General features: G+C 31.9%; 1 protein-coding gene across 1 annotated transcript in view; it reads left to right on the top strand.

Annotated features, from left to right (window-relative positions):
- Window positions 1–24,502, top strand: part of Zir (dedicator of cytokinesis) — a 102,237-nt gene that overhangs the window by 62,977 nt on the left and 14,758 nt on the right. The window contains exons 26-33 of the mRNA XM_075362981.1: window positions 4,857–4,983; window positions 5,512–5,762; window positions 7,821–7,955; window positions 11,314–11,466; window positions 13,262–13,420; window positions 15,176–15,352; window positions 18,371–18,631; window positions 22,914–23,008. Coding sequence (XP_075219096.1) covers window positions 4,857–4,983; window positions 5,512–5,762; window positions 7,821–7,955; window positions 11,314–11,466; window positions 13,262–13,420; window positions 15,176–15,352; window positions 18,371–18,631; window positions 22,914–23,008 — 1,358 coding nt within the window. The remainder of the gene's footprint in view (window positions 1–4,856; window positions 4,984–5,511; window positions 5,763–7,820; window positions 7,956–11,313; window positions 11,467–13,261; window positions 13,421–15,175; window positions 15,353–18,370; window positions 18,632–22,913; window positions 23,009–24,502) is intronic.

Genomic DNA, 24,502 nt, shown 5'->3' with positions numbered 1-24,502 from the left:
TATGGCACTTATATAAATGTTTGTATTTAGGAATTTCATAAAATGTCTGAATTTTGATCACCTGTGTTTATAAAAGATAAAACGTCTGAAGGAGCATGTTTAGATTTCTCTTCAGAACAGTCTTTCCACTCCTTATTTTACCAAAACAAAAAATCCAAATATCATAACTAATGACAAAATTATGTGGAATTTCTATGTTAAATATAATTAATTTAATTACAGGAAATAATTAGATGCCTAAATTAAGTATAAAGATACAGGAATCATGATGGTCATGGCATGTTGTTTGTTGTACAGATGATATGAGATCTGCAGTCAATGAGACCATGTGGAACATCTAGTTCTGTTTAAATCTTCTCTTTGATCAGAATTGAAAGTGTTGACTAAATATTATATAAATTAATTATTTCTGTGAATGGTTCAGTGAGTAAAATTTAGAGCTCCAAGTTGTGACTTATGCTAAGTATATATGTTAATATGTATCAATGATTATTGTACTAAAAATTAGTAATTTTCCATATTAATAACACTGGTCAACAAAAAAAAAAAATTAAAACAGATAAAAGTTATCTCAAAGCTCTTAAGTAGCTTTGAGATAAAAGTAGGTGAATTAGAATGTATATTTTTTATGCTGAATCTTAAAATGAAGTCAGTTTTTCTTCATCACCCTCAGATTTTTCGGTATGAACCTTTGAAATATTGAAAAATTTCTTAAATTATAGAAAACAAAATTAATAATAATAATAATAATAATAATAATTACAATTGAAATTCCTACCTTTATTTTGCAGACATTTACATTTATCATTTATTTTTTTCTTATTTTCCTTTTGTGTTTGGTGAAATCTTCTTTTTTGTCATCCAGCAGTAGTCATTCATAGATTCATCCAATCTTCTTTGATAATGTTGTTCCATCTACAATGTATCTTGGTGGAACCTTTCTCCTTGTTCGTTGTTGATGTCACCCAAGTTTAAAGGAAAAAAGTCCAAATGAGAATGTAAAAAATGAATTTTCAGTGACATTCTGCAGCCTAAATTTTTGTAGTTCACCAAGAATTCATTTATAAGCTGATCATGGTTTTCAGCTTTTTTGTTTCCAAGAGAACAAGTGATGACATCTTTGAATTCAATGTTGCTAGTTCTTTAGGATTCAGTTTGTTGTCAAATATATTTTCAAAATTAATTTTATTTGTGACCCAATGAATATCCCATCTTTTAATTTGGCTTCACTTAATTGTGAAAAAACTGCAGCTGAATATTTAAATCCAACTCTATCTTTATCTAATGCTTTAACAAAATTCTTCATCAGGCATAGATTTATGTGTATATGAGGATTATTTTATTTTAAGGTCCGATCGGTCACGAAATAAAAACCTGTGCAAAAATCAGATGAATCTTTGTGTATATGTGTTGTGCAGTGTCTCTAGTATGACCTTCAATCACAGCGCATAACTTCGTTTAGTCTGAACACGCAGCTAGCACGTAAACATGTCTACAACAATAGCATCTCCCGCCAAGTGTGAAGTGCGTGCGGTAATTCGATTTCTTCAGGCTGAAGGGTGTAATGCAGCTGAAATTCATAGATGAATAAGTAATGTGTACAGTGAAACTTCAATGAGCGACAGCAAAGTGCGACAATGGTACAGGAACTTTAAAGCAGGATGTACAGATGTTCATGATGCAGGCGGTCAGGGAAGGAAGCGAGTATCAACCAATGATCTCGTTGTGCGAGTGGATGAGGCAATTCAAGAAAATCGTCGGTACACAATTTCTCTATTGAGTGATTCGTTTCCTGAAATTTCAAGGTCTGCTCTCTATACCATTTTGAGTGAGAAACTTCAGTACCACAAACTGTGTGCGAGATGGGTTCCAAGATGCTGTCCGACCATCACAAAACAATGAGAATGGACGCCTTCTGAACGTTTCTCCAGCGCTACCACAATGAAGGAGAAGATTTTTTGAACAAAATTGTCACAGGGGACGAGACATGGGTCCATTTCGAAACTGAAGAAACAAAAGAACAATCCAAACAGTGGATGCATTCTCATTCTTCAGTAAACCAAAGAAGTTCAAGCGAACCTTCTCCAACAGAAAGTGTGTGGCTACAACTGTGTTCTGGGACCGGAATGGAGTTCTCTTGGTGGAATTCATGGAACGTGGCATGACCATCACTGCAGCCTCATACTGCGTGACTCTTCAACGTCTACGAAGGGCAATTCAGAATAAGCGGAGAGGAATGTTGTCATCAGGCATTGTCTTTCTCCATGACAATAATTGGCCGCACACTGCAGCTGTAACAAAGTAGCTCCTGCAGCGTTTTGGTTGGGAAGTGTTTGGTCTCCCACCATACAGCCCAGACTTGTCTCCATCCGATTTTCACCTCTTTGCTCACATGAAATGCTGGCTAGGAAGACAACATTTTGGTACAGACATCAAGCTGCTGACCAGCGTAGAAACATGGCTGAAAACACAGGTGGCTCCGTTCTATGATGAGGGTATTAGAAAGTTGGTACCACGCTACGACAAATGTCTAAATCGGAGTGGTGTATAAATCGGTAGTCTAAATCGGAAATAGTGTAACTATGTAAGTAAGTACTTGTTACAAATAAAAAATTTTTTATTTTCACTGTGGTTTTATTTCGTGATCGATCGGACCTTGAAAAAAAAATAACCCTTGTAGGTGGTAAAATACTACGACCTGCTTCGCCAAGGGGAATATTGACAACATTCTCCTTTCCTGAGGTAAACTGATTTCTTTTTGGGCTAGTCTTTATCTGCGTAGTGATTATCTGTAGCCCAACTATCCCACAAATACAAGAAACCCATATATTTTTTAAAGCTACACTGGAGACTGAGGAGAAGCCATATCACCTTCAGGTCAGCAATGATTCGCCATGAGTGTTCATCATATTTAATAGCTTTTAAAATTTTTGACATACTTTCATATGTTTCTTTCATTCCTACAGCGTGTGCTACCAATATAGAAGAAAACTTATTGGAGTTATGTAACAACACTTCCTTTAAGCTTCTCTATGTAGAATCTATAAATAAACGCCAATCATGAATAACATATTCAATGTCCAGTTCATCAGACATTAGCCCCCTAACACCATGGCAGGAACAAATTAAACCATCTCTTCTAAAGTATTTCAGTAAATTTTCATTTCAATTTCTATATACTGAAATTTTAGTATCCTTGTTTAATAAATTCCATTCTTTAAGACGTGAACCTAGGAGTTCTGCATGTTGTTTTGACAAATACAATCATGAATTAGGTCACTCAGTTCTGCTTGTGTGATAAGGTGAGGTTCAGTATTTGATTCTTCTGGAATGCAATTAATATCTACTGAAGTTGAGGATTCATCGGTTGAGCCTTCTGGGGAATCAGAAATTTCTTTCCAAGAAGTTGGAGCAATCAGAATCGATAAATCAACACCATGTTACTGGTCTCATAGCTGAACGAACATTTGGGTATGTAATATTGTTTTATTTTAATTGAAACCAGTAACATTTTTTAAGCAGAAATAGCAGTTACCATAATGGTTAGTAGGCTCTTACCAAATCATAGGTATGCCAAAAGGCAAATGCTCTTTTTTCCTTTTAACCATTGGGTTAGTTTAATCTGGCACTTGATGCATGCTACATGTGGAACCCAGGATTTATCTTGGTCTCTCAAGGAACAGTCAAAATAATGTTTTTAAGCAGTTTTCAGCTGATTTGTCATTAGTTTTCATTTACTTTTTGTGGTGAATTCTTCATAAACGTAACAAAAAATATTGGAGAATTTTTGCAAGCCCAATTTTTATTCATTGTAAAATTGAAAGTAAACTGAAATATTACACAAATACTTACTTAATTATAAAAAGTAATTGTTTTAATTTATAAATACTTAATTACTTAAAATATTTAATAAAACTGTTTCACCATGGAGTGCAATAAAACACAGTACAAAATACAAACACACAACTTAATAAATCTTGATGTTCAATAAAATAATACCAAAAGTTGTTGTCATAAAAATCTTTCACTAAATTTATGGCATCACTTATGAAACAATCTTTATATGTGTATGGTAAAACCTTTACCACAATTAAAGAACACAGCAAGTCATACCAAGAGCTTAACTCATACTAATGAAAATTACATCATGTTGAATTACTCATTACATGACTCACTGACATTTCTATACATGTCTGGCTTGACATGAAATGGCATCATTTGACTGTTATGTATCAAATATAGGTCTGCAGCATGCATCACAGTATAAGTCAGATGTGAATAAGCAAACATATAGATGTACTAACTTATTTGTATTGTTTGTTCCACGAATGATGGAACAAATAAATCTAAGGGGTTGTAACTTAAGAATGTTATATGGTGGGTTGTTTCGGAATACATATTCAGATTCAGCAGATAAAATACTATATAGAACACCTACTCCCTTTTCAGTTCCAAATTTTATGTTGACTAGTGTAATTATGAACAGTGTTCCTGTCTTTTTTTGTTACTCACTTTTGAAGCATTCTGCTTTATCAGATTTAGCTAAATTTCAGTGTCTATGTTATTTGCAACAAAAATTATCATTACTTGCATTGAACATAATTTACATGGCTGTCCCAGGTATATAAAATATTAATGTGGCATTTGATGCATGCTACATGTGGAACCCTTAATAGGGTGTTGTGATAGAATGACAACTCAACAGGTAATTTTTTGTAAGAGATGCCAGATCTATGGTGATAAGAATTTGTAGCCATGTGTAAATTCTGGAGTTTTTTCTGGGAATATTTCATAATTTAAGTGTTTAAACCGATTCCTATAAGTTTTATAAATTATACTTGTATGTAATTTTACAGGGTAAAAGAACTGTAAAAAACCAGACTCAGCAATTCAGTAATAAAACTATGGATATTAAGTCTCGTTTAGAAGATGTTATACTTGGGCAAGGATCTGCAAGATGTGAAATGATGCTCAGGCGCAAAGGTAAAAGGTTGCTTATTTCATTTTTAGGAGTTACCTGTTGTTTCTGAGGATGAGATCTCTGATGAATTAATTAAGGGATTTTCTTAGGGTGATAGCTTTAATATTAGCTTGTGAACTTCTGTTAAGATAAGAAACACCTCTTATTTTAATTGATAAACAACCCTTTTCTTTGATACTTCTCCCAAGATGTGTGGGGAAATTATGAAATTGATACTACCCAGCTGTATAGATTGGTGAAAGTGTTCATCAGTAATGTTAGTGTTTTTGAAGTAAAATATAGAAATTCCTTCCCCATTAGTTCAAGGCACTTCTTTCACATTCCATAAAGGTGATTTTAGTTTCTTAGAATTTTTATTTTCAGTGGCTTGTTTAGAATAGGTCATTAGATAATTTTGATGTTTAAATAGGATTAACTTTTTTTCTTCTATAAAGCGTTTTTATTATTATATTGATCCCTTTCTTTTTAAATGTTATGTCTGTAACATATTTGTCTATAAACATCATTAAATATTTTTTTCCTTGATGCAGGTGTTTCATCTAGTGGATCTATCAGTAGTACTGGAACAAGTGGGAGTTCTATTAATTCTATAGGTATGTCTGTTACTGGAAGCGGTGATCGCCTTCGTTGGAGGAAAGAGCAAATGGCATATCGATCACCAGATGTGACAGATAGGCCACGTCCTAATGTTAAAAATGTTGAAATGGAGGGACACGTAGAGGGGAGTCTTGCTACTGAAGTCAGCTTTATTGTTCTTGATACATTAGAGCAGATTGTTCAGGTATAGAAGACATACAGTTTTACATTTTTGAAATCATTTTACAAAAAAAGATTCTCTTACAAACCACTTGGTTGAATAACGCAGTCAGTTTTATATATAATTAAAACTTGTTTGATGCATTATTATATTATAAGTTCTAATTTATTTTAATAAAACCTGTAGCGATTGCAGAAAATTATCTAAAAATAATACCTTATTTTTCTCCTGTTTTTCTGTAGAGCCTCAATAAAGACCAAACTTTTCTTTGTATTCAACCATGTGTTTTACTACTGTTGCATAGTTTTATAATTTTAATAAAATAGGTTTGGAAGAAGGTTGTGAAGAAAAGAAAAATTTTCAGCGAATTTGGAAAAAATTGGCCTTGTTTTAAAGAAAAGCATATAGTCACATGAAAGTGGTAGCACTATGTAGGAAAACAGCTGTATAGACAAGTATGACGTCTGGATTACATTTTTTACTTAGCAAAAGCTAATGTACTGTTTTCTGAGTGTTATATGGTTTTTTATACATAAAAATAATGTCATATTATTGGAAAATAAAGAATGAATTAAAAAGTTATATTGTACATTTACTACTTAAGACAAATACATATAATTTTTCTTTTTGGCTCGTCAACTAGATGTTGATTCTTAATGAACGGTCAGCCAACCTAGTCTGTCTTTTTACAAGACTCTGCCCCAAATTTCTCTCCTCTTTTTTTTCTTCTTAAAAGTCCTTTAATTTAATTTACTTTTGCACTCATTTAATTTTCAATATCCTCCTTTAACAGTAACTTTTTATCATAAAAGCCTCTGTTCTTCCCCCCCCCCCTTTTTTCCCATGATTCATTACAATGAAACACTATAATCTATATAAATATCTACAAGAATTTTTTCTATTAGGTACTAGCGGATATCTGTTTTTCATGAAAGCTCCCCTTGTGGTAGTCTATTTTGATATCCGCCTTATTTTTACCATATTTTGTAATTTTACTACCTAAATAACAATATTCTGCAAATTGTGGTTCTCCTATCTTAAATATTATGCATATTATGATCCCTACCTTAGTACTTAATTCATCATTATCATTTTTTCTGGCCACATTTATTATCTTTGTTTTACTTATTTAAAGAAAAATTCCCCTCCTAGCAGTAAATCCATGCCATTCAGAATTTTTCTAACTCATTTTTAGTTTCTTCCAAAATTGCAATGTCTTCGGCAAATTTAATTTTTTAAATTTGTTCTTGGGTAGTTGCTCCACTCTCTCTCAGATTTTAGACATACTCCTTTTTGAATCAGAACTTGCCTTTCTTCATCTTTTATTCTTATCATGCTACCTGATTCTTACACAGATTATATATAAGTTAGACCAGCTATGTTTAAAATTTTAAACATTTCTTTTATTTTTTATTATCAAATGAGTTTTTTAGATCTAAAAGTATAGATAGACTTGACCAGAATCTTTATATGTTCTTTCAGATAATGATCTTCTTCATTTGGTACATCTTGTATATTCTGTTCACTTTTAAACTATCCCAGTGAGTATTATGATATATGATTGCTAGACTGGATGTATGAGATGCTGGAATGGAGTAGTTCTCACCCTTACCTGCTCCTATTTTCTTTGGTATGCTAAGAATTACTCTTTTTTTTTTTTAGAAAAAAAATTGAGTATTTTCCCAATTTCATAAATTCAACATATTTATTTTATATTTTATTAATTCCTTCTCCTCACAATAATTAGTAGACAATAATTCTGATGATATTTATCTATTCCTTTTTTTTTTGTTTTAATTATTTTTGTGGAAAAATATGGCTGCGTAAAGTGCAAATGAGTGAGTCTGTAATTTTACAAAACCATAAGAAAAAAGTACTGTGAAGTAATAACTACCACATGTGTGATGTAGTTATTTTGTTAAAATAAAAAAAGCTATTTTATTGTAACATAGACTTAAAATAAGGTATTAATTTTTGGTTTAATCTTAAAGAGCAGTTAATCATTCAGTACATTTTGAGAACATAATTTTTTATATTAGTATAATTAATTTTTTTTTTTTAATTATGGTTTTTCTTTTTTAGGTATCATCTCAGTCTGATCATCTTCAGGGACTGTTAGGAGCTGTACTCAGAGTTCTGTTACATGCATTATCTCGAAACCAAAGCACTTGTGTTCTACATAATATGTTTGCCACACAGCGTTCAGTGGTATTTAAGGTAAGATATTATCACCATTTTCTCATCTTTAAATGTTTTTTTAGGTAAATAATTGCAATAAATATTTTATAAATATAGAATTAATAACACATTTAAAGGGAAGTGGGGATATAGATACTGGTAGAAATTAGGTATAAGATTTCCTCTAATTTTTCTCAAATTTACAAGAAATTCGCTAATTTTTCTCAAATTTGTGAGAAATTATTTACTTTTCTCTCATTTTAGAGAAATTCTTAACTTTTTATATAATTTTAGAAAAATTCTCTAATTTTTCGCAAATTTTTGAGATTCTCAAATCAGCGAGAAATTCTTTAATTTTTCTCTAATTATGGTGAAGTTCTTTAATTTTTTTCAAATTTGCAAGAAATTCATTACTTTGTCTCTAATTTTAGAGAAATTCTTTACTTTTTCTCTAATTTTAGATAAATTCTTTAAAATTATCTTATTTTAGACAAAATTCTTAAATTTTTCTCTAATTTTAGAGACATTCTTTAATTTTTATCAGATATGCAAGAAATTCATTAATTCTTCTCGTATTTGAGAGGAAAAGTAAAATCTTTAATTTTAGAGAAATTCTTTAAATTTTTTCTAATTTTAGCGAATTCTCATTTTTCTCAAATTCGCGAGAAATTCCCTAATTTTTCTCAATATTGCGAGAAATTTGTTATTTTTCTCAAATGTGCAAGAAATTCTCTCATTTTTCCCAATTTTGCAAGAAATTCTTTAATTTTCTCAAATTTTAGAGAAATTCTTTAATTTTCTCAAATTTTAGAGAAATTCTTTCATTTTTCTCAAATTTATGAGAAATTCTTTAATTTTTACTTATATTGTGCTGTTTTAATACTTATTTGTGTATTCTTCATACAGATTTTTTTCTAATTTGAATAAATTTGTAATCCATGTATATTTAATTTTTGTAAAAAAAATTTGTTTTGACAGAAAATATATCCCAAACATTCCCAGGTCCACGAAATTTATATTTACTCTTTAGTGATTTTGCTTTCTATTTACTTATCTCCTGGTGTAGATGTTACTTTCTAAATATAATTACGGTTATATGATCATACATTCTTCTTCAAGCAAAGTAAGATTACATCTATAAATTTTCAAAGTTGAGGTTTCCATTCATCTTATTTTGGAAAGAAATATTTTTTAATTGAAATTATTCTATACTGTAATAAAAATGTATATTGAATGTTACGTTTTTGTATTTTTTTAATTATAATTATGCATAAAAATGTTTTTGATATTTCACAGAGTACTTTTTAATCTATTAATTTAATGATTTCTTAATTCTGTCTAATTATATGAAATGATTTTATTCTTTGAAAGTAGTAATAAAAGTTAGGCCATACAGGTCATCAGGATGGATGATGATAAAAGCAAGATTATCAGATGTCAACGAAGCCTATGTAACCAATTGCTTACTCTGAAAATGTATCTGCTTACTTTGTGAGTCCAATATCTTAATAATAATGTAAAAAATGTGAAAAAAGATAAAGGAATAGGTAGTATTTACTAAATATAATAATAATGAAAGATTTTTATTGAAAATTTAGTATTCCTAATAGAATAAACATAAATATGCTATCTGAAAGAAAAGGATTAGCTAGCTTTATAAATTATGAAGGTGCATCAAATTTAAATGCTAATTTTTCTATTCTTTACAGCAAGGTGGATGGCAGAGTGGGGGGTTAATGTTTGGTGTGTTAGAGAGGGGGAACCAGCTTGGTTTGCTCCTCTGCTCTGTTCTGTCGTCAGTACAGCCACGAGTGAGAAGAGGTTCCTTCATCTGTTGCACAATGTGTAATCAGGTTTTTAACTAATGAAGGCATTAAACCTACGGAAATAACTCATTTAAAGGTACAATGTGGGGACACTACACTGTCGCAGAACTGAATGTATAAGTGGGCCAGACAATTTAAGGATGGGTGAGAAATTGTAGACAACAAAGTCATGATCAGCACCCAAGGTCAAGTCTTACAGCTGACAATATCCATGCCATTCGAGAGCTTATTATCGAAGGTGATCGCTGGTTCACTGTTGAAGAATCAAATCAGAAGTGGGTATCAGCTATGGGAGTGCTTAATCCATTATCACTGATCATCTTTGCTTTAGAAAAATTAGTGTTCGATGGGTTCCTAGGTTGTTGACCAAAAATCAAAAACAGGTCAGATAGGAGTTCTGTGAGAGTCTTCTGAATTGATTACAGCAAGAAGGGGATGATTTTTTGAGGTGCATTGTCACATGCGATGAAACATGGGTCCATCATTACACTTCAGAGTCAAAAATGGCGAGTAAGGTGTGGTGAAGGTAGAGTGAGGGCTGGCCAGTGAAGGCCAAAACCTGTCTGTTAGTCATAAAGATTCTTGCAATGATTTTTTTTGACTCAAGGGGAGTTTTACTCATCGATTTTCTCCACAATCAGTGAACGGTGAATGCGGCTTACTATTGTCAGCTGCTACAGAAAAAAAAACCACCTACTGCAACTAAAGGTGGGGTATGCCCATTAGAGATGTCATCCTTCTGCATGACAATGCCAGACCACACACTGCGATTTTGACAAAGGATAAATTGAAAAAAAAACGCACTGGGAAACCCTCAACCACCTTCTCTACAGTCCAGATTTGTCCCCCTTTGACTATTTTTTGTTTTTTTGCTCTTGAAAGAATCGCTTGGTGGGGAACAATTCGAAAACAATGAAGACGTCGAGCAGCATGTGCGCAGTTGGTTGACTAAAAATAAAATAGCTTTTTAAAAACATGCTTTTCTATATCTAAATATTATACTAAAAAATAAAAATTATATTTTCAAAAGTAAAGGACTACTGAAAAATTGAGTTTAACATACGAAATAATGCAATTCAATTTGAGGAAAAAAAGGATCCAAACAGTGGATTACCCAGTAAATAAGTAGAAGATAATTTGTATTTAACAAAATAATGTTTGTAAAGCTGTCTGTTTCCGCAAGACCACAATCAAAAGCATGGGGCGCGCTTTCATATTCAATTTCTACATAACATTTTACATCAAAGGTTTTGATGCAAAACGTAAATGATAGCTTCAGTGTAGAATATTTAGTAAATATTCTAAAATTAAAGTGCAACTAAAGTGAACTAAAGTTAAAGTGCAAAATAGAACAGAGGTCATGTTTTAAACATTTTTTTTTGTTTAATTTTTTTATTCACAGTAAATTTCTATTATATTACTTAAATACTAACTAATTATTTAATATATAATAATGATGCAGATAGGTGGGTTGTTCTGTTTCACAATAATTTAGTTATTTCTAGATTCTGATTGAATTGTCAGTTTATTGTTGAATTTACTTTTTAAAATGAAATTTTGTAATTTTTCAGTTTCCAAATTTATTGTTTGATGAAGAGACTGAACAGTGTGCTGATCTTTGTCTACAACTGTTAAAACATTGTAGCTCATATTTAACAAGTGTGCGCTCTCAGGCTTCTGCATCATTATATCTACTCATGAGGCAAAATTTTGAAATTGGAAATGTAAGTTAATATTATTACAAACCATACCAAATTAATTTAAATGTCAGGAAAAGATTTTTGAAAGTATATGTTTGGAGTGTCGCTTTATATGGAAGTGAAACTTGGACGATTGGAGTGTCTGAGAAGAAAATATTAGAAGCCTTTGAAATGTGGTACTATAGGAGAATGTTAAAAATCAGATGGGTGGATAAAATGACAAATGAAGAGGTGTTGCGGCAAATAGATGAAGAAAGAAGCATTTGGAAAAATATAGCTAAAAGAAGAGACAGACTTATAGACCACATATTAAGGCATCCTGGAATAGTCGCTTTAATATTGGAGGGACAAGTAGAAGGAAAAAATTGTGTAGGCAGGCCTTGTTTGGAATATGTAGAATAAATTGTTAGGGATATAGGATGTAGGGGGTATACCGAAATGAAACGATTATCACTAGATAGGGAATCTTGGAGAGCTGCATCAAACCAGTCAAATGACTAAAGAAAAAAAAAATTATTGCAAATACATTTTTCAAAGAATTTGATTTATTGATTAAGAATAAGAAATATTTTGAATTGTAGCTTTATACCTGACAACTTAGTGAAAGTAAGATGTTAAATAAATATTAATTAATAATGCATTTTTAAAAGTGGCATTGCTGTTATAGCCATTATTTGCTAATCATTTTTGATAAATCAAATTCTTTAACTTAGTAATTTGTAATAAATAACATTAATATAGATCAATAAACAAATATTCAAAATTATACCAACATTTTCAGAAAGAAGGTTATTTTGTTGCCTTCAAAATTATTGTTGGAATACAGAAGATCATCCAACGCTAAAAAAAACTCAGATAAACATAGCAATGCATGAGTGTACAAATTAGTCTGCAGTAATTGAACTTAATACCATATCAGACATATTTACTCCCAAATAGAAGAACACATAAAGGCATTATACGCAACAGGATTAATTTTTGAAAATCATATCATAGAAGCAGGACATATACAAAGACATGAAATGTAACACGCATAAAAAACCTAAATAGTAACATAATTGAATAATATGAAGTTTACTCTTCAGATGTGATAAAAACAGGATATTAAATGAATAAACATAACAGATCAAACATATTATTATTCTACTTACCAAAAACAGTTTCTTAGCCTTTTTTAACTGGGCACTATTAACAACAGTACCACCAATAACCACACTGATGAAAGAACCATAAAATTAGTTCAAAAATGTCTTACAGAATAAACAATTTTCATATAGCTTGGAAATGAGGTGTTTTTTTATTTTTAGTAATTTAAAAATAAATATTTTCTGCAATTCATTAAATATTAATATAGTTTGGTGGGTGTTTCTGACAGTTTAAAATTTTAGTCTGTTATTGTTTCTTTTCTATTGTGTAATGATAAAAGCTTAATGTTCACCTAAGAAAAAATTTTACTAATTTATTGGTTTATATATCAGTTAATTTACCTAATCATGGCTGTGATATTAGTTTTAAGTGTTTTTTAAAAAGAAATTTAAGTTGTGATATTAGTTTTTGTTTAATATTTTTAGTTTTTAAGGCAGTTCCAGTTTTTTTTTTTTTTTTTTTTACTATTTATTTTCTTTTATAAAATTTTATTCCGGGCAATGATAACACCAAAGCGTTTTTCACCCATAAAAAGAAGAAAAAAAAATACCTATCATTCAGATGATTTAAGGTAGTGTATTAATTTACTGAAAACCAAAAAATAAAACAAAAAACTGCTTTGAATTTTTTATTTTCATTAAAATTTTATTGTTTTAATTTTGTTATTTTTTAGAATTTTGCACGAGTGAAAATGCAAGTCACTATGTCACTGAGTTCTCTAGTTGGAACAAGTCAGACATTTTGTGAAGCATCTTTAAGAAGATCTCTTAAAACTATACTTTTATACTCTGAGGAAGATCATGATTTACAAGATACTACATTCCCAGAACAGGTGGGTCATATTTATTTCTGTTACGTTTGTAAATAGACATCCTCTATCAGATTGATGTCAGGAAGAGTATTTAGTGACAAAAATTCCTTGTACCACCGAAAAGAAATAACCTTAAAAAGGTTTAAATCACAGAAAATTTAAATAATGCATAAATAACGATCAAAACAGCTGATAAAGAAATATAAATAAATTTATATGCATTTGTATATAGACTCTGAAGAACATTTTTTTGGTCTTAATTTTAACTTTAAAAAATACTGTTTACACTAATGAAAGGTAGAATAGAAAGCTTTTTATCTTATCAGTTTTGTCTGTGTTCCTAGAGTGTAACATCTCAAAAGGTTATGTAAAAACGTTTTTGACAATGAAAAGGTATATTGATTGCATTTTATCTGAGAGTGCTGTGACAGAATTATCTAAGAGATAGGATAGAAACTTTATTCTTGAATTTTATACAGTAGTACCCAATTATAAACAATCCAGACAGATTTCCACTGAGGGTATACTGATCTCACATAACTCAGTCTAATGATTGTTTATTCTTGAAATATATTTATATGCAACGTAATCAAAAGAAGCAAGCACATAAAGACCCAAACAGTTATTTATCACATTATTTACATATAAAGGATATGCCATGTTACAGATTGTTGAATTATACTCTATTAATTTATCAAACATGGTACTGCTGATATGTTAAATAAATAAATTAACAATTAATATAATCTACCTTACCTTAGAACGTTGATACGTTCTCTAGATCTTTCAGCTTACTTGGAAGCCATCATCAGGAGCTAAAATTAATGCATTAAAGTCAAAGTTACATTGTACTCAAAGGACTATGCTAGTAGGACTGGAACAGTCATGACTGTTTTTAAATTTTAACTATGATTTTTAAACTTTGACTTTCCAAGTAAGCCAAAAGATGTAGAGAACATATCAATGTGCTGGTAAGGTGGATTATATTAATTGTTAATTTTATTATACTCTAATTAGACTAAGGTTACAAGGATGCATTTTTAAGTCCTAAAAATTCATAATTTTCTGATGAGGAAGTAAAATATTTGTTGTTTAAAATCAAATAGATTAGGGTAAATAAAATTGTGCACTTATCACAATACTAATGGGTAATCAAACATGTTAAAAGTGATAATTACAAAGCTGCCATCTTGCTGAATTAATTGGATTTATTTTTAAAAGAAATCTGTTATATTTCAGTTATGTACACATATTTTTATAATTAAGAAGAAAAAAAGATAAAAATAGTGATCACTATGTAAGGACTTAAAGAAAAGTTGCTAATGTTAAATCTAATAAACTTATAATGCTGCTAGGATGAATTTTTAGTCCATTATCTGCTGTCTCTTTTTCATATTACTAATTTGAAATTTTTACTAACCTCCTATCCTACTATTTCTAAAAGTAAATAAATAGGACTAAGTAGGCATTTTTTTTTATTGATAGTGGAAAATCATATGGCATTGCCTTGATAGTCATTTCTGTACGAGTGAAAATAATGCTTAATAATGAAAAAGTTTTCTCCATTGTGAGACCCAATTTCAACTCCAGCCTTACCAGCACAACGTCTTTGCACTACCAACAATACATAATGCTGATGCAACAATATGCCGATGAATGAACATGTGCATGAGGGTTGCGTGAAGTCCAGAACTTATATTTTCAAACATATCGTATATAGTTGCAATGTCAATTTTATTTATTTGTTTTATTTATTTATTTATTTTTTTTTTTTAGGTTAAAGATTTAGTTTTCAACCTACATATGATTCTGTCAGATACTGTCAAGATGAAAGAATTTCAGGAGGATCCAGAAATGTTATTGGATCTTATGTACAGGATTGCAAAAGGTTATCAAAATTCCCCAGATTTACGTTTGACATGGTTGGCTAATATGGCCCAAAAGCATTTAGAGGTATTGGAGAATTTAATTTATTATTTTAGTTATTTCATTTTTTCTCTTCATACACAAACATTTATTTTTTCACCATTTTTTTTTTTTTAATTTTGATACGTCTGACTTTTTTAATTTTTGTAAATTAAGACGTACCAAATTTACTTGTTGAAATATAGATGGTGTCCTTTTTGTTTTTAAGAAATATTTGAAAATTTTTTATGAATCTTATAATTTATAGTTGAGATTTTAATTATTAGCAAACAATCAGAAATAAAGTTGATAGAAATTATTTTATTACTCTGCAGTTTGAAGCTATGAGGAAATGAAATATTTAATAGATAATAGAATTTTCAAATAGGACAGTTCATAGGGTGAATTTATATCTTATAGATTGAGGATGTCAGATGGAAACAATGTACTCATGGGTAGCTGTATATAGCAGTTGAAATAACCTTTTTGTTTTTCATTCACTTCTGTCATTTCAGTATCCATTTCTTTATGATGAGTCAGCTTTGTTATTTTCCGGTGATGAACATTTATTTACTAAATTGATTGATTCCTTCTAAATTTGCACTGATATTCACCAGTTTTCCCATAAAACATTTGTTTAATTCTTTCTAGGAGGTATAAGGAGAGAATCTTAATCTTGTACGTTGTACTCGGTGAAGCAATTCCCCTATAACTGTTGTAGTCTTGTTTGTCCTTCTTCTTTTAGATAGAACAAATCATTGCCGTTTTCCATTCCTTTGGAATCTGTTTTGTTGGCCAAGTTGTTTGGATCAGTTTGTGAATTTCCTGGTGCAATTTGCTACCAAATTTAATCATTTTTGCAGTAATTGAATTTTGTCCAGCAGATTTATTGTTTTTAAGTTTTTGAATGTGCTTTCAGATTTCATCTAAAGTTGGTTCTGCACCTTCACGTATCCTTTCAAATGTCTCATCTGGTTTACAGTTCAATAGTTATTCCATCATTTTCGTATTTTATCTTCATCTATAACCAGATTTCCATCCTTCACAAATAGTTCATGTGCATAACATTTTTTTCTAAACTAATTCAATTTGGAAAATAATTGCTTATAGTGATGTCTTGTGTGTTTCTTGGCCTCCTCCATAACACTTAAGGTAATTAAATTTTTGTTCTCTTATTACTCTTGATGCTTTTCTCCTTTCCTTTTGATAGCTTTGAAGACAGTTCTCATCATTGCCACTCTGTAGCCAAACCTACCTTTTGCTTCTCCTATCCCTAATTGCTTATTCACAAATATCATTAAACCACATTCTTCTCTTCCTCCGTGGCTTTGGGATTACCTGTTCCACCGCTGTTAGATTGAGGCCCTGATTTTCTATTTATTTTCAATGTCACTCTCTCCTTCATTTTGTTTTTGGGCAATTAAAATCTCAACTCTATTTTGTGTCCCTACTTCACATAGTTTTGAAGCATCAAACCTTTTTATTATCTGAGAGTTCTTCAATTTTTTGAGCTTTTGTGTATGACAAAAGCCGAAAGGGGCCTGGTCCAGCCCCTTTACAAGGTAATAGTCCAACCCAACTTCTGGTCCCCTCATGGCTTTCAACTCTTCAATTAATGTTCTTACTCCCTTTGTACAATAGCATGATCAATTTGATTGCTTGTTTTCCCATCTGGAGACACCAGATACCTTTATGGATATTGGAAATCTCGACCCTTGGTTTCCATTTTCTCATTCATAGTGAGAGTTTTTAGTCACAAGCCATTGTCATTTGTTTCTTGATGCAACGAGTTGAAACCAGTCATTGGATAAAGTTCTTTTTCCTTCCCAATTTTGGCATTAAAGTCACAAAGTGCAATTTTGATATGATTTTCATTAATTTTTGAGATAGTTCCTTGCAGGAGTTCGTAAAACTTGTCCTTCATATTTTCATCCTTTTCTTCCTTCAGGGCATGGTGAGTAACTGTGGTTAAATTATTATACCTAATTCAAATTGTAATTAAGGAGACTCTAAGGGAGATACTTTACAGATTTTCAACAAATTTTTACTAGCCCTTGTGTATGACAAAGCCCATTCCAAACTGGTTTGTTCGATTTTCAATTTGTCTGTAGAAGTACATATAGTCATCCACTTTTAGTGTTCCCTGGTCTGGCCACCATATATTTTGAATTGGTAATACTTCTATATTCATTCTCTTGAGTTCATCTGTCAGTATTTTTGCTAAACCTGGTCTGAATAATGATTAGTGTTCCATGCCCCAAAATTCTAAGTTTTTCTCCCATCTTGTTTTTTATTTCCTTATTGTGTTTATTTTCCTATTCTGGTCCATTTCAGAGGCTAATCTGGTACTTTTAATGAGATTTTGTTTTCTAGTTATGGTTTTTGGCCCGCAGACTAATCCCTGCATCTTGGAGGACCTGCTGATTTACTTTGAAGGTTTTCTTTCCCCAGCCTTTGGAGAGCCAACTCTCCAAATATACAAAGCAGCAGCTGCTGATTTTGGTGTGCCCTGAATATTTTATTTCCTCATTCCCATCCATATCTGGAGAGCATCTGCTTCTCTGCCATCTAGGGAGGTGCCTGATGGGAGATCAATAGAAAAACTCCACATCTAATAATATTAGAATTGAAAAATAAAATAAAAATCTGATGCTATTAATCCAAGAAAAAAGGTTTGAAATGTAGTAGGATAGGAGAAGGATCTTCTGAATCAGTTCACCAAACAACAGCCTGTTAGTAAGATAGATTTGGATAGTTTACTGTCTCTCTCACGATCAGTTTCTCAGTTAAATAATTTTTTTTGCTGAAAAAATCCATCTAACTGGTCTCCTAGCACACTATAAAAATCTCCTGAATTTTAGAAGTGGTGGAGAATAACCTTTTGCCCTAAGTCTGGTCAAATGTATTAATTTTAGTTCTTTTATATTTGACAATTCACCATAGTAATTAGATTGCTGTATTTTTTAATCTAGAATGTTAATATTTAAACATAGTTTTTAAAGTAGTTAAATATTATGCACTTCAGTAAGCTTCTGCTTTTTATAATGTATTTGTTTTATGTTTTAGAGAAATAATCAAACTGAAGCCGGTATGTGTTTGGTACATAGTGCTGCTCTAGTGGCTGAATATCTTCATATGTTGGAAGATCAAAAACATTTACCTTTAGGTGCTGTAAGTCTTGAATGTATAACTCCAAACTGTTTAGAAGAATGTGCAGTGTCAGAAGATGTTCTTAGTCCAGAAGAGGAAGGTGTTTGCTTGGGAAAAGATTTTACTGAAAGTGGACTTATAGGACTTCTTGAACATGCTGCTAATTGTTTTCATACAGTAAGTGAGTTTGGGTTAAAAGCAAGAATTTTTTAAAGTATTACTATTTTAAATAATTTTTTATGATTCCCTTACCTACATTTGATTGTAGCTGACTTGTTTTCTGCATGAAAACTCTCCTCTTACTTATACCATACTGCTTACTTTGTCTATCCTTTGTAATTGTACTGTCTAAATAATAAAAATTTTTTCCAACTTTTATATTACTTTTTCCTACTTTAATATTAATTCTTCATCTTCCTTTCTGGTGTTTTGAATATGAATCTCTCTCCAAGAAAATAATCCTTACTACATATTTATTCTGGCTCATTTTGATTTCTGTCTGAGGAATAATGCCATCAAATTTTTGACATCTGAATGTTGACTCTGTTTCTTTATTTCTTTTCTTTATATAAGTTTCAAAATAATGTAATGAAAACGGCTCACATTTTTCATTGTTTTCTTAATTAGAGCTTGCCTTTCTTCCTCTTCAATTGCAGCTTTCTAACTAATGTTCTTAGATTGTAAATTACTTTTTGTCTTTATTAAAACCTGATTGTGTAATAATGGCAAACACAGCAGATGAAAAGTGATTGTAATTAATTTTTTGATAAAATCTGTATAAAAAATGGAGACATGTTATTTGGACTCGTATTTCTGTTTATTTTTCCTTTGTTATTTTTTAATTAGTGTTTGTAAGTCGTTGTTTAGGTAATTATTAATTTTAAATTGTTCTCAGATACAGTAGAATCCCTTATAAAATAAATTCTGCCAATTTGGACTTCCAAATAAGCCAGAACAAACTTTTGAAAACAAAATATCTATTTTAAAGTTACAAAAGATTGACAAATAGTAATCAAAGTGAACTGTTTATTTTGAAGTGATTAAAGATTACACAAGAAAGCAGATTGTTATTAAGAGAACAAGTGTAAAATATATTTTTTTTTGTGGAACAGCTCTGACAAAACATTGAGGTGAACTGTTTTCTAAATCCAGGCCAGTATGGCTTCATGAAAGAGGTTGGTACCGAGGATTGCATTTTAAATGCTCTTGCCGAGGTGGAAGGCACAGACTGAAAATAAGTTTTGGCAATTTTTATTGACAGAAGCAGCATTTCCTTCCTTGTGTTGGAGTTCTGTCCTCTATGAGTTGGAACGCCGCAATGTTACCGTAACCCTGCAGGCTGTAGTGCATGAGTATTTATCTAACCATACAGCTCTGTTTAGAGATGCACACCTGGCTGTGGAAAAGACTTATCACCAGGGGAAGCCCGCAGAGTTCCATTCTTGGTTCCCTGTCATGGAATCTGGTATTTGACGGATTTCTGAGAGTGACATTCCCAGAAGGGTCATGGACCAGGCGTTCACTGATGACTGTCTCCTGTTAGTTTGTGGTAATTCACAACCACAACTAGAAGACCAGGCGCAGGTGACTTTGTCGACCGTGGAGGGCTGGATGGACATACAAAATTTAAAGATTTCTGTGCCCAAGACAAAGTTTATGCTTCTCAAGGGTGCAGACAAATTATCATACAATCGTAATCCCCATATTAATTATAAAGGCTGTGTAATAAGCCGAATTAGAGTTCATAACTACCTAGGTGTTTTGTTTGATGAAAAATTGCTGTTTAGCAACCACATTAGGCACATAGCGGCAGACGCCGTCTCAGTGATGCACAAACGTAGGAGGATTGCTGGGAAAGACTATGGGTTGTCCGGCTGTCAAATGTACATGGTATATCGAGGTGTCTTCGAAAGCATGACCTCTTACGCAGCGCCCGTTTGGGTACATAGGTTGGATATGAATAGAGCACTTCTTCAAAATTTAAGGAGTACCCAGCGCAGAGCTTTAATTGAATGCACTGGTGTTAAAACAACCTCCTACGAGGCTACCATTGTATTGGGAAAGGCTCTCCCAATCAATTTAGTGGTGAAAGTTCAGGCAGCCATATGGAAATCGCAAAGAGGCAGGGAAGCCAAGGTATTTGGGATGCAGTTTCGAGCCAGGCCAGTACAGGAGCGGGAATGGTGATCACAATGCATTGGATCTAAATTTCGTTCAGTTCCCCATCTCCAGTCGCCCATCTCCTGCCTGTGGAATAGGCTGCAGAGCCTCACGATGGAAGCATGGCAGCTGGAATGGGATACCACAACTAAGGGAAGATCCTTGTATAAGTTTCTACAAGATTTGGGGGGATGGTATGTCTCAAGTTCATTTTTAAGGGCAACGGGTGCCCGGGTGTTCACCAATTACGCTAACTTGAACCAATATCTGTTTCAATTTCGTCTGGCAGCTGATGAGCTGTATGTCTGCGGGGAGGTCCAGTCAAATAAACACCTCATGTTTGACTGCCCTGCTCTTGGAGGACAAGAGATTGGGCCACCCTGGAACTTATAGGTCATGGGGAAAATTGGCCACTCACAAGCGGCGAGTCAATGTGGCAAGAGCCGCATTGTCAGACTGTATTGAAGTTCCTAGATGTGGTTGCTTTTTTCAACTGGCATCCATTGTTTGCTTAAGGGAAAGACTTACTACATTGCTGTGGGAAGCTAACTCTGAGTATGGCTGACTACCAGCCAATTACTATGGCTCCAAGCGCTATAAAATGGTGGACAGGTACTTGCTGGCATTCAGCAACCTAGGCATGGCAGCGAATTGCTGCCGAGATGAAATAAATTTTATTATGGATGTCATATATATTTTTAGTAGTTGATGGGGTGTGCCTACCCATTTTAGCAAATCTATGTCAAGTGAGCGGTTGGGACATGTAAGCCGATGGTGTATGGCACCATGCTTATTCTGCTCAGGCTGTTAGGTAAGCTCTAGGAGCTATGTTAGGATACTGGTCGCTTAATGGTTCGAGGCTCGAGTGTTCGGTTCAAGTGTTGCTGTTGGTGGCACAGACATTCAGTCTTATGCTTTAGGGCAACCGAATGGGGCGGTGGTGACAGAAATCCCAAGCAAACCAAATGTTACAGAATAGGCTGTTTGCTGCTGTAAAAATAGTTAATATTATTATAATTTTACCATTACAGAATAGGTTGTTTGCTAATCTATGTGATGAAATGGGAAATAAGAAAAAAAAATCTCTTCTTTTCCACACAGAAGTCAGATTGTTATTGCAGGAAAAAGTGTTAACCTGATTATTGGAATTGCAAAGTGAATTAATAATATTTTTTCAGGATAAAGTGCCATTCTCAGTGTTTTTACAGAATAATGAGTATATGTTGCGGTTGGCTTACTTAGTTGATTTATTTTCGCATGTAAACGATTTGAATGTAAATTTACAAGAACGTGATAAAATCATTTTATTAATGACAAAGTTCATGCTTTCATTAAGAAACTTGATATTTGGATTATTTGCCTACAAAGAAAAAAATTTGATGTTTCCACTTACATTTGATTATATTGAGAAAAATTTGGATGAAGAAGACACCATTAATTGACCACACTTTGGTTAGCGTGAAGATGCATTTACACGAGCTAAAAATTCAGTTGACGGAGTATTTCCCAGAAGATAAAAATGATTTCTCGAAGAGAGATGGATACTGAATTCATTTAGTGAAAGTGTTGTTTCAGCTGCTAAGTTACTGGTTGAAACTAATTCCCTGCTCATCGAAATGTCAGCCGATAAAATGTTACAACTACAGCTCACATCTGAACATTTAGATATGTTTTGGCTTGCTCGTCATAATAAACATGGAAATTTAGTCACAGAAACATTGAAAATATTAATCCCGTTCACCACATCTTATTTGTAAAAAGGGTTTTTCATCTATGGCTATGCTGAAAACAAAGTATAGGAATCATCTTTTATCACTTGAAAACAATCTCCTATTGTGTGTTTCTAATGTAGATTCACATATAGAAAAACTTTGAATGAAAAACAAACACAACCATCTCAGTAATTTATTTTCTTTACATGTGTACTTATAAATGTAAGTAATATGTTTACAGTAATTGTTTTTTCTCATAAAATGATTTCATTATTGCATGTTAAGTTGTAGGCCAATTTTGTGACCCCCAGATTGAGAAAGGCTGCTTTAGAGTATTGATGATAGTTCTTGATTAAGTATTATTTTGTGAAGCTTTCTATCTTTTTCATTTATACTTAGCCCAGAATAAGATTTATATTGATGCTTCAGTACATTACACATATTTCTGGCTAATCTTTTATTGATACAGACTTCTCATGCCTAAATTTACAGGTTATGCTGCATATTTATTATTCAGATGAAGATTCCAATTCTGGGAATTAAGGAGCACTTTTCTTTTCTCTTAAATGCAACTGTTTGTTTTTCAGGCTGGCATGTATGAAGCTATGAATAGCGTATATAAAGTGATGATTCCAATCACAGAAGCAACAAGAGATTACAAGAAACTTGCTAACATTCATGGGTAAGAGTAAAGAACTGAGATTTTTACAACGTTTTTGTTGATTACATTATTGTAGGTTATGTAGTTCTTGCTTCCCAGATTTCTCAAAATTTTTATAACTGTTTAATTTCACTTTTGAATCTAATCTGTAACACTTAGTACTTGGCTATACTTCATATATTTAGTACTTCAGCTGTTTGTTGACTTTTGGTTTTTGCCATTTAAAGTTCCCATCTATCTGGCTTATTTAGGTTTTTTGTATAATTGTTTTAATCAGGTTATTGACTTCATTTTAATAGAAAATGCAATACTGTATATAAAAATAAATATTATTGACTAGAAGGTTTTTATTGATAGTGAAGGTAATGTAATTTGAAACCATTAAAACCAAAATATTTACACCTCTGTAATATATTAACTGAGGTTATATAATTAGACAGCAAAGTTATTCTATGATTTTCCTATATATTCTATGATTTTCGTATATACATACACTAAAAATAATAGCACAGCAATTTTCAGATGTATTTTAACAGTTTAGAATGTACATATATTATTTACAAAAACAGTAAAATATTACTAAAAAAATTCTTTTGACAAGAAAAAAATCAAAAATTATTAATATAACATTTTATTAGAATTTATTATAACTTAGAAAAAGTTAAATTAATTATATCTCTTGAACAGTTAAAAATAATTGAGAAAAACAATTCACCTGATATAGAAATATTAACTGAAATTGTAAAAAAAAAAGAAGAAAACAAGTATTTAAAAAACTTGAAATGAATTGCACTAAAATGAAATGTCAGTCTGAGTGGTCCATTTTAACAATAAAGCATCCCAATCATTCTGGCTCCTGCCAGGGCATATATAAACAGTAACACCCTACATCTGATATTCATAATATGGAAGATTACCCATCTCGCCCATATATTTGCAGTTGCATTGATATTTAGTTGGTGTAGCTGAACAGATTAAGGTGATAGTTGTTGCATTGATGTGCTAAAATTTTGTCTTAAAGCAGTTTGTGGTTTTTCAGTATATGCCATGACTGCTTGCAAAAAAAAATCAGATGACATATCTATAGATCCTTAAAGGTTCTTCAGTTTTAGTATTCATTGACATTGATGAAAGGGCTATAACAATTTAATCAAGTTACAGGGTTTGTAAATAGTTGAACTAATTATGAGAGGTTATCTCTAAAGCAAAGACTGTTTCAATGTAAAAAATTTATTCTGAAAACTTTATAAATATCTTTAATTACTCTTACACTACATACTTTATACTACTTCTCTATATAATCGCCACATGAATTAGGACATTAACGTAGCGATACACCAGCTTCAATGTATCCTCTTTGTATTCTTCTGCTGCCAGTCCATTTAGACACTGATTATATCCTATATCCCAGTCCTGTAGGGGAAGACACCTGCCTTGTGATGCTTCGGGTCACAACTCTACCCCCCCCCCCATTCATTGCCCTCATGGGCTTTAACGGGAGTCGCTGATTAACAG

This window comes from Lycorma delicatula, chromosome 4 (assembly GCF_047948215.1).
Source record: "Lycorma delicatula isolate Av1 chromosome 4, ASM4794821v1, whole genome shotgun sequence".
NCBI lineage: Eukaryota > Metazoa > Arthropoda > Insecta > Hemiptera > Fulgoridae > Lycorma > Lycorma delicatula.
This window is presented reverse-complemented; position numbering and strand designations above follow the sequence as displayed.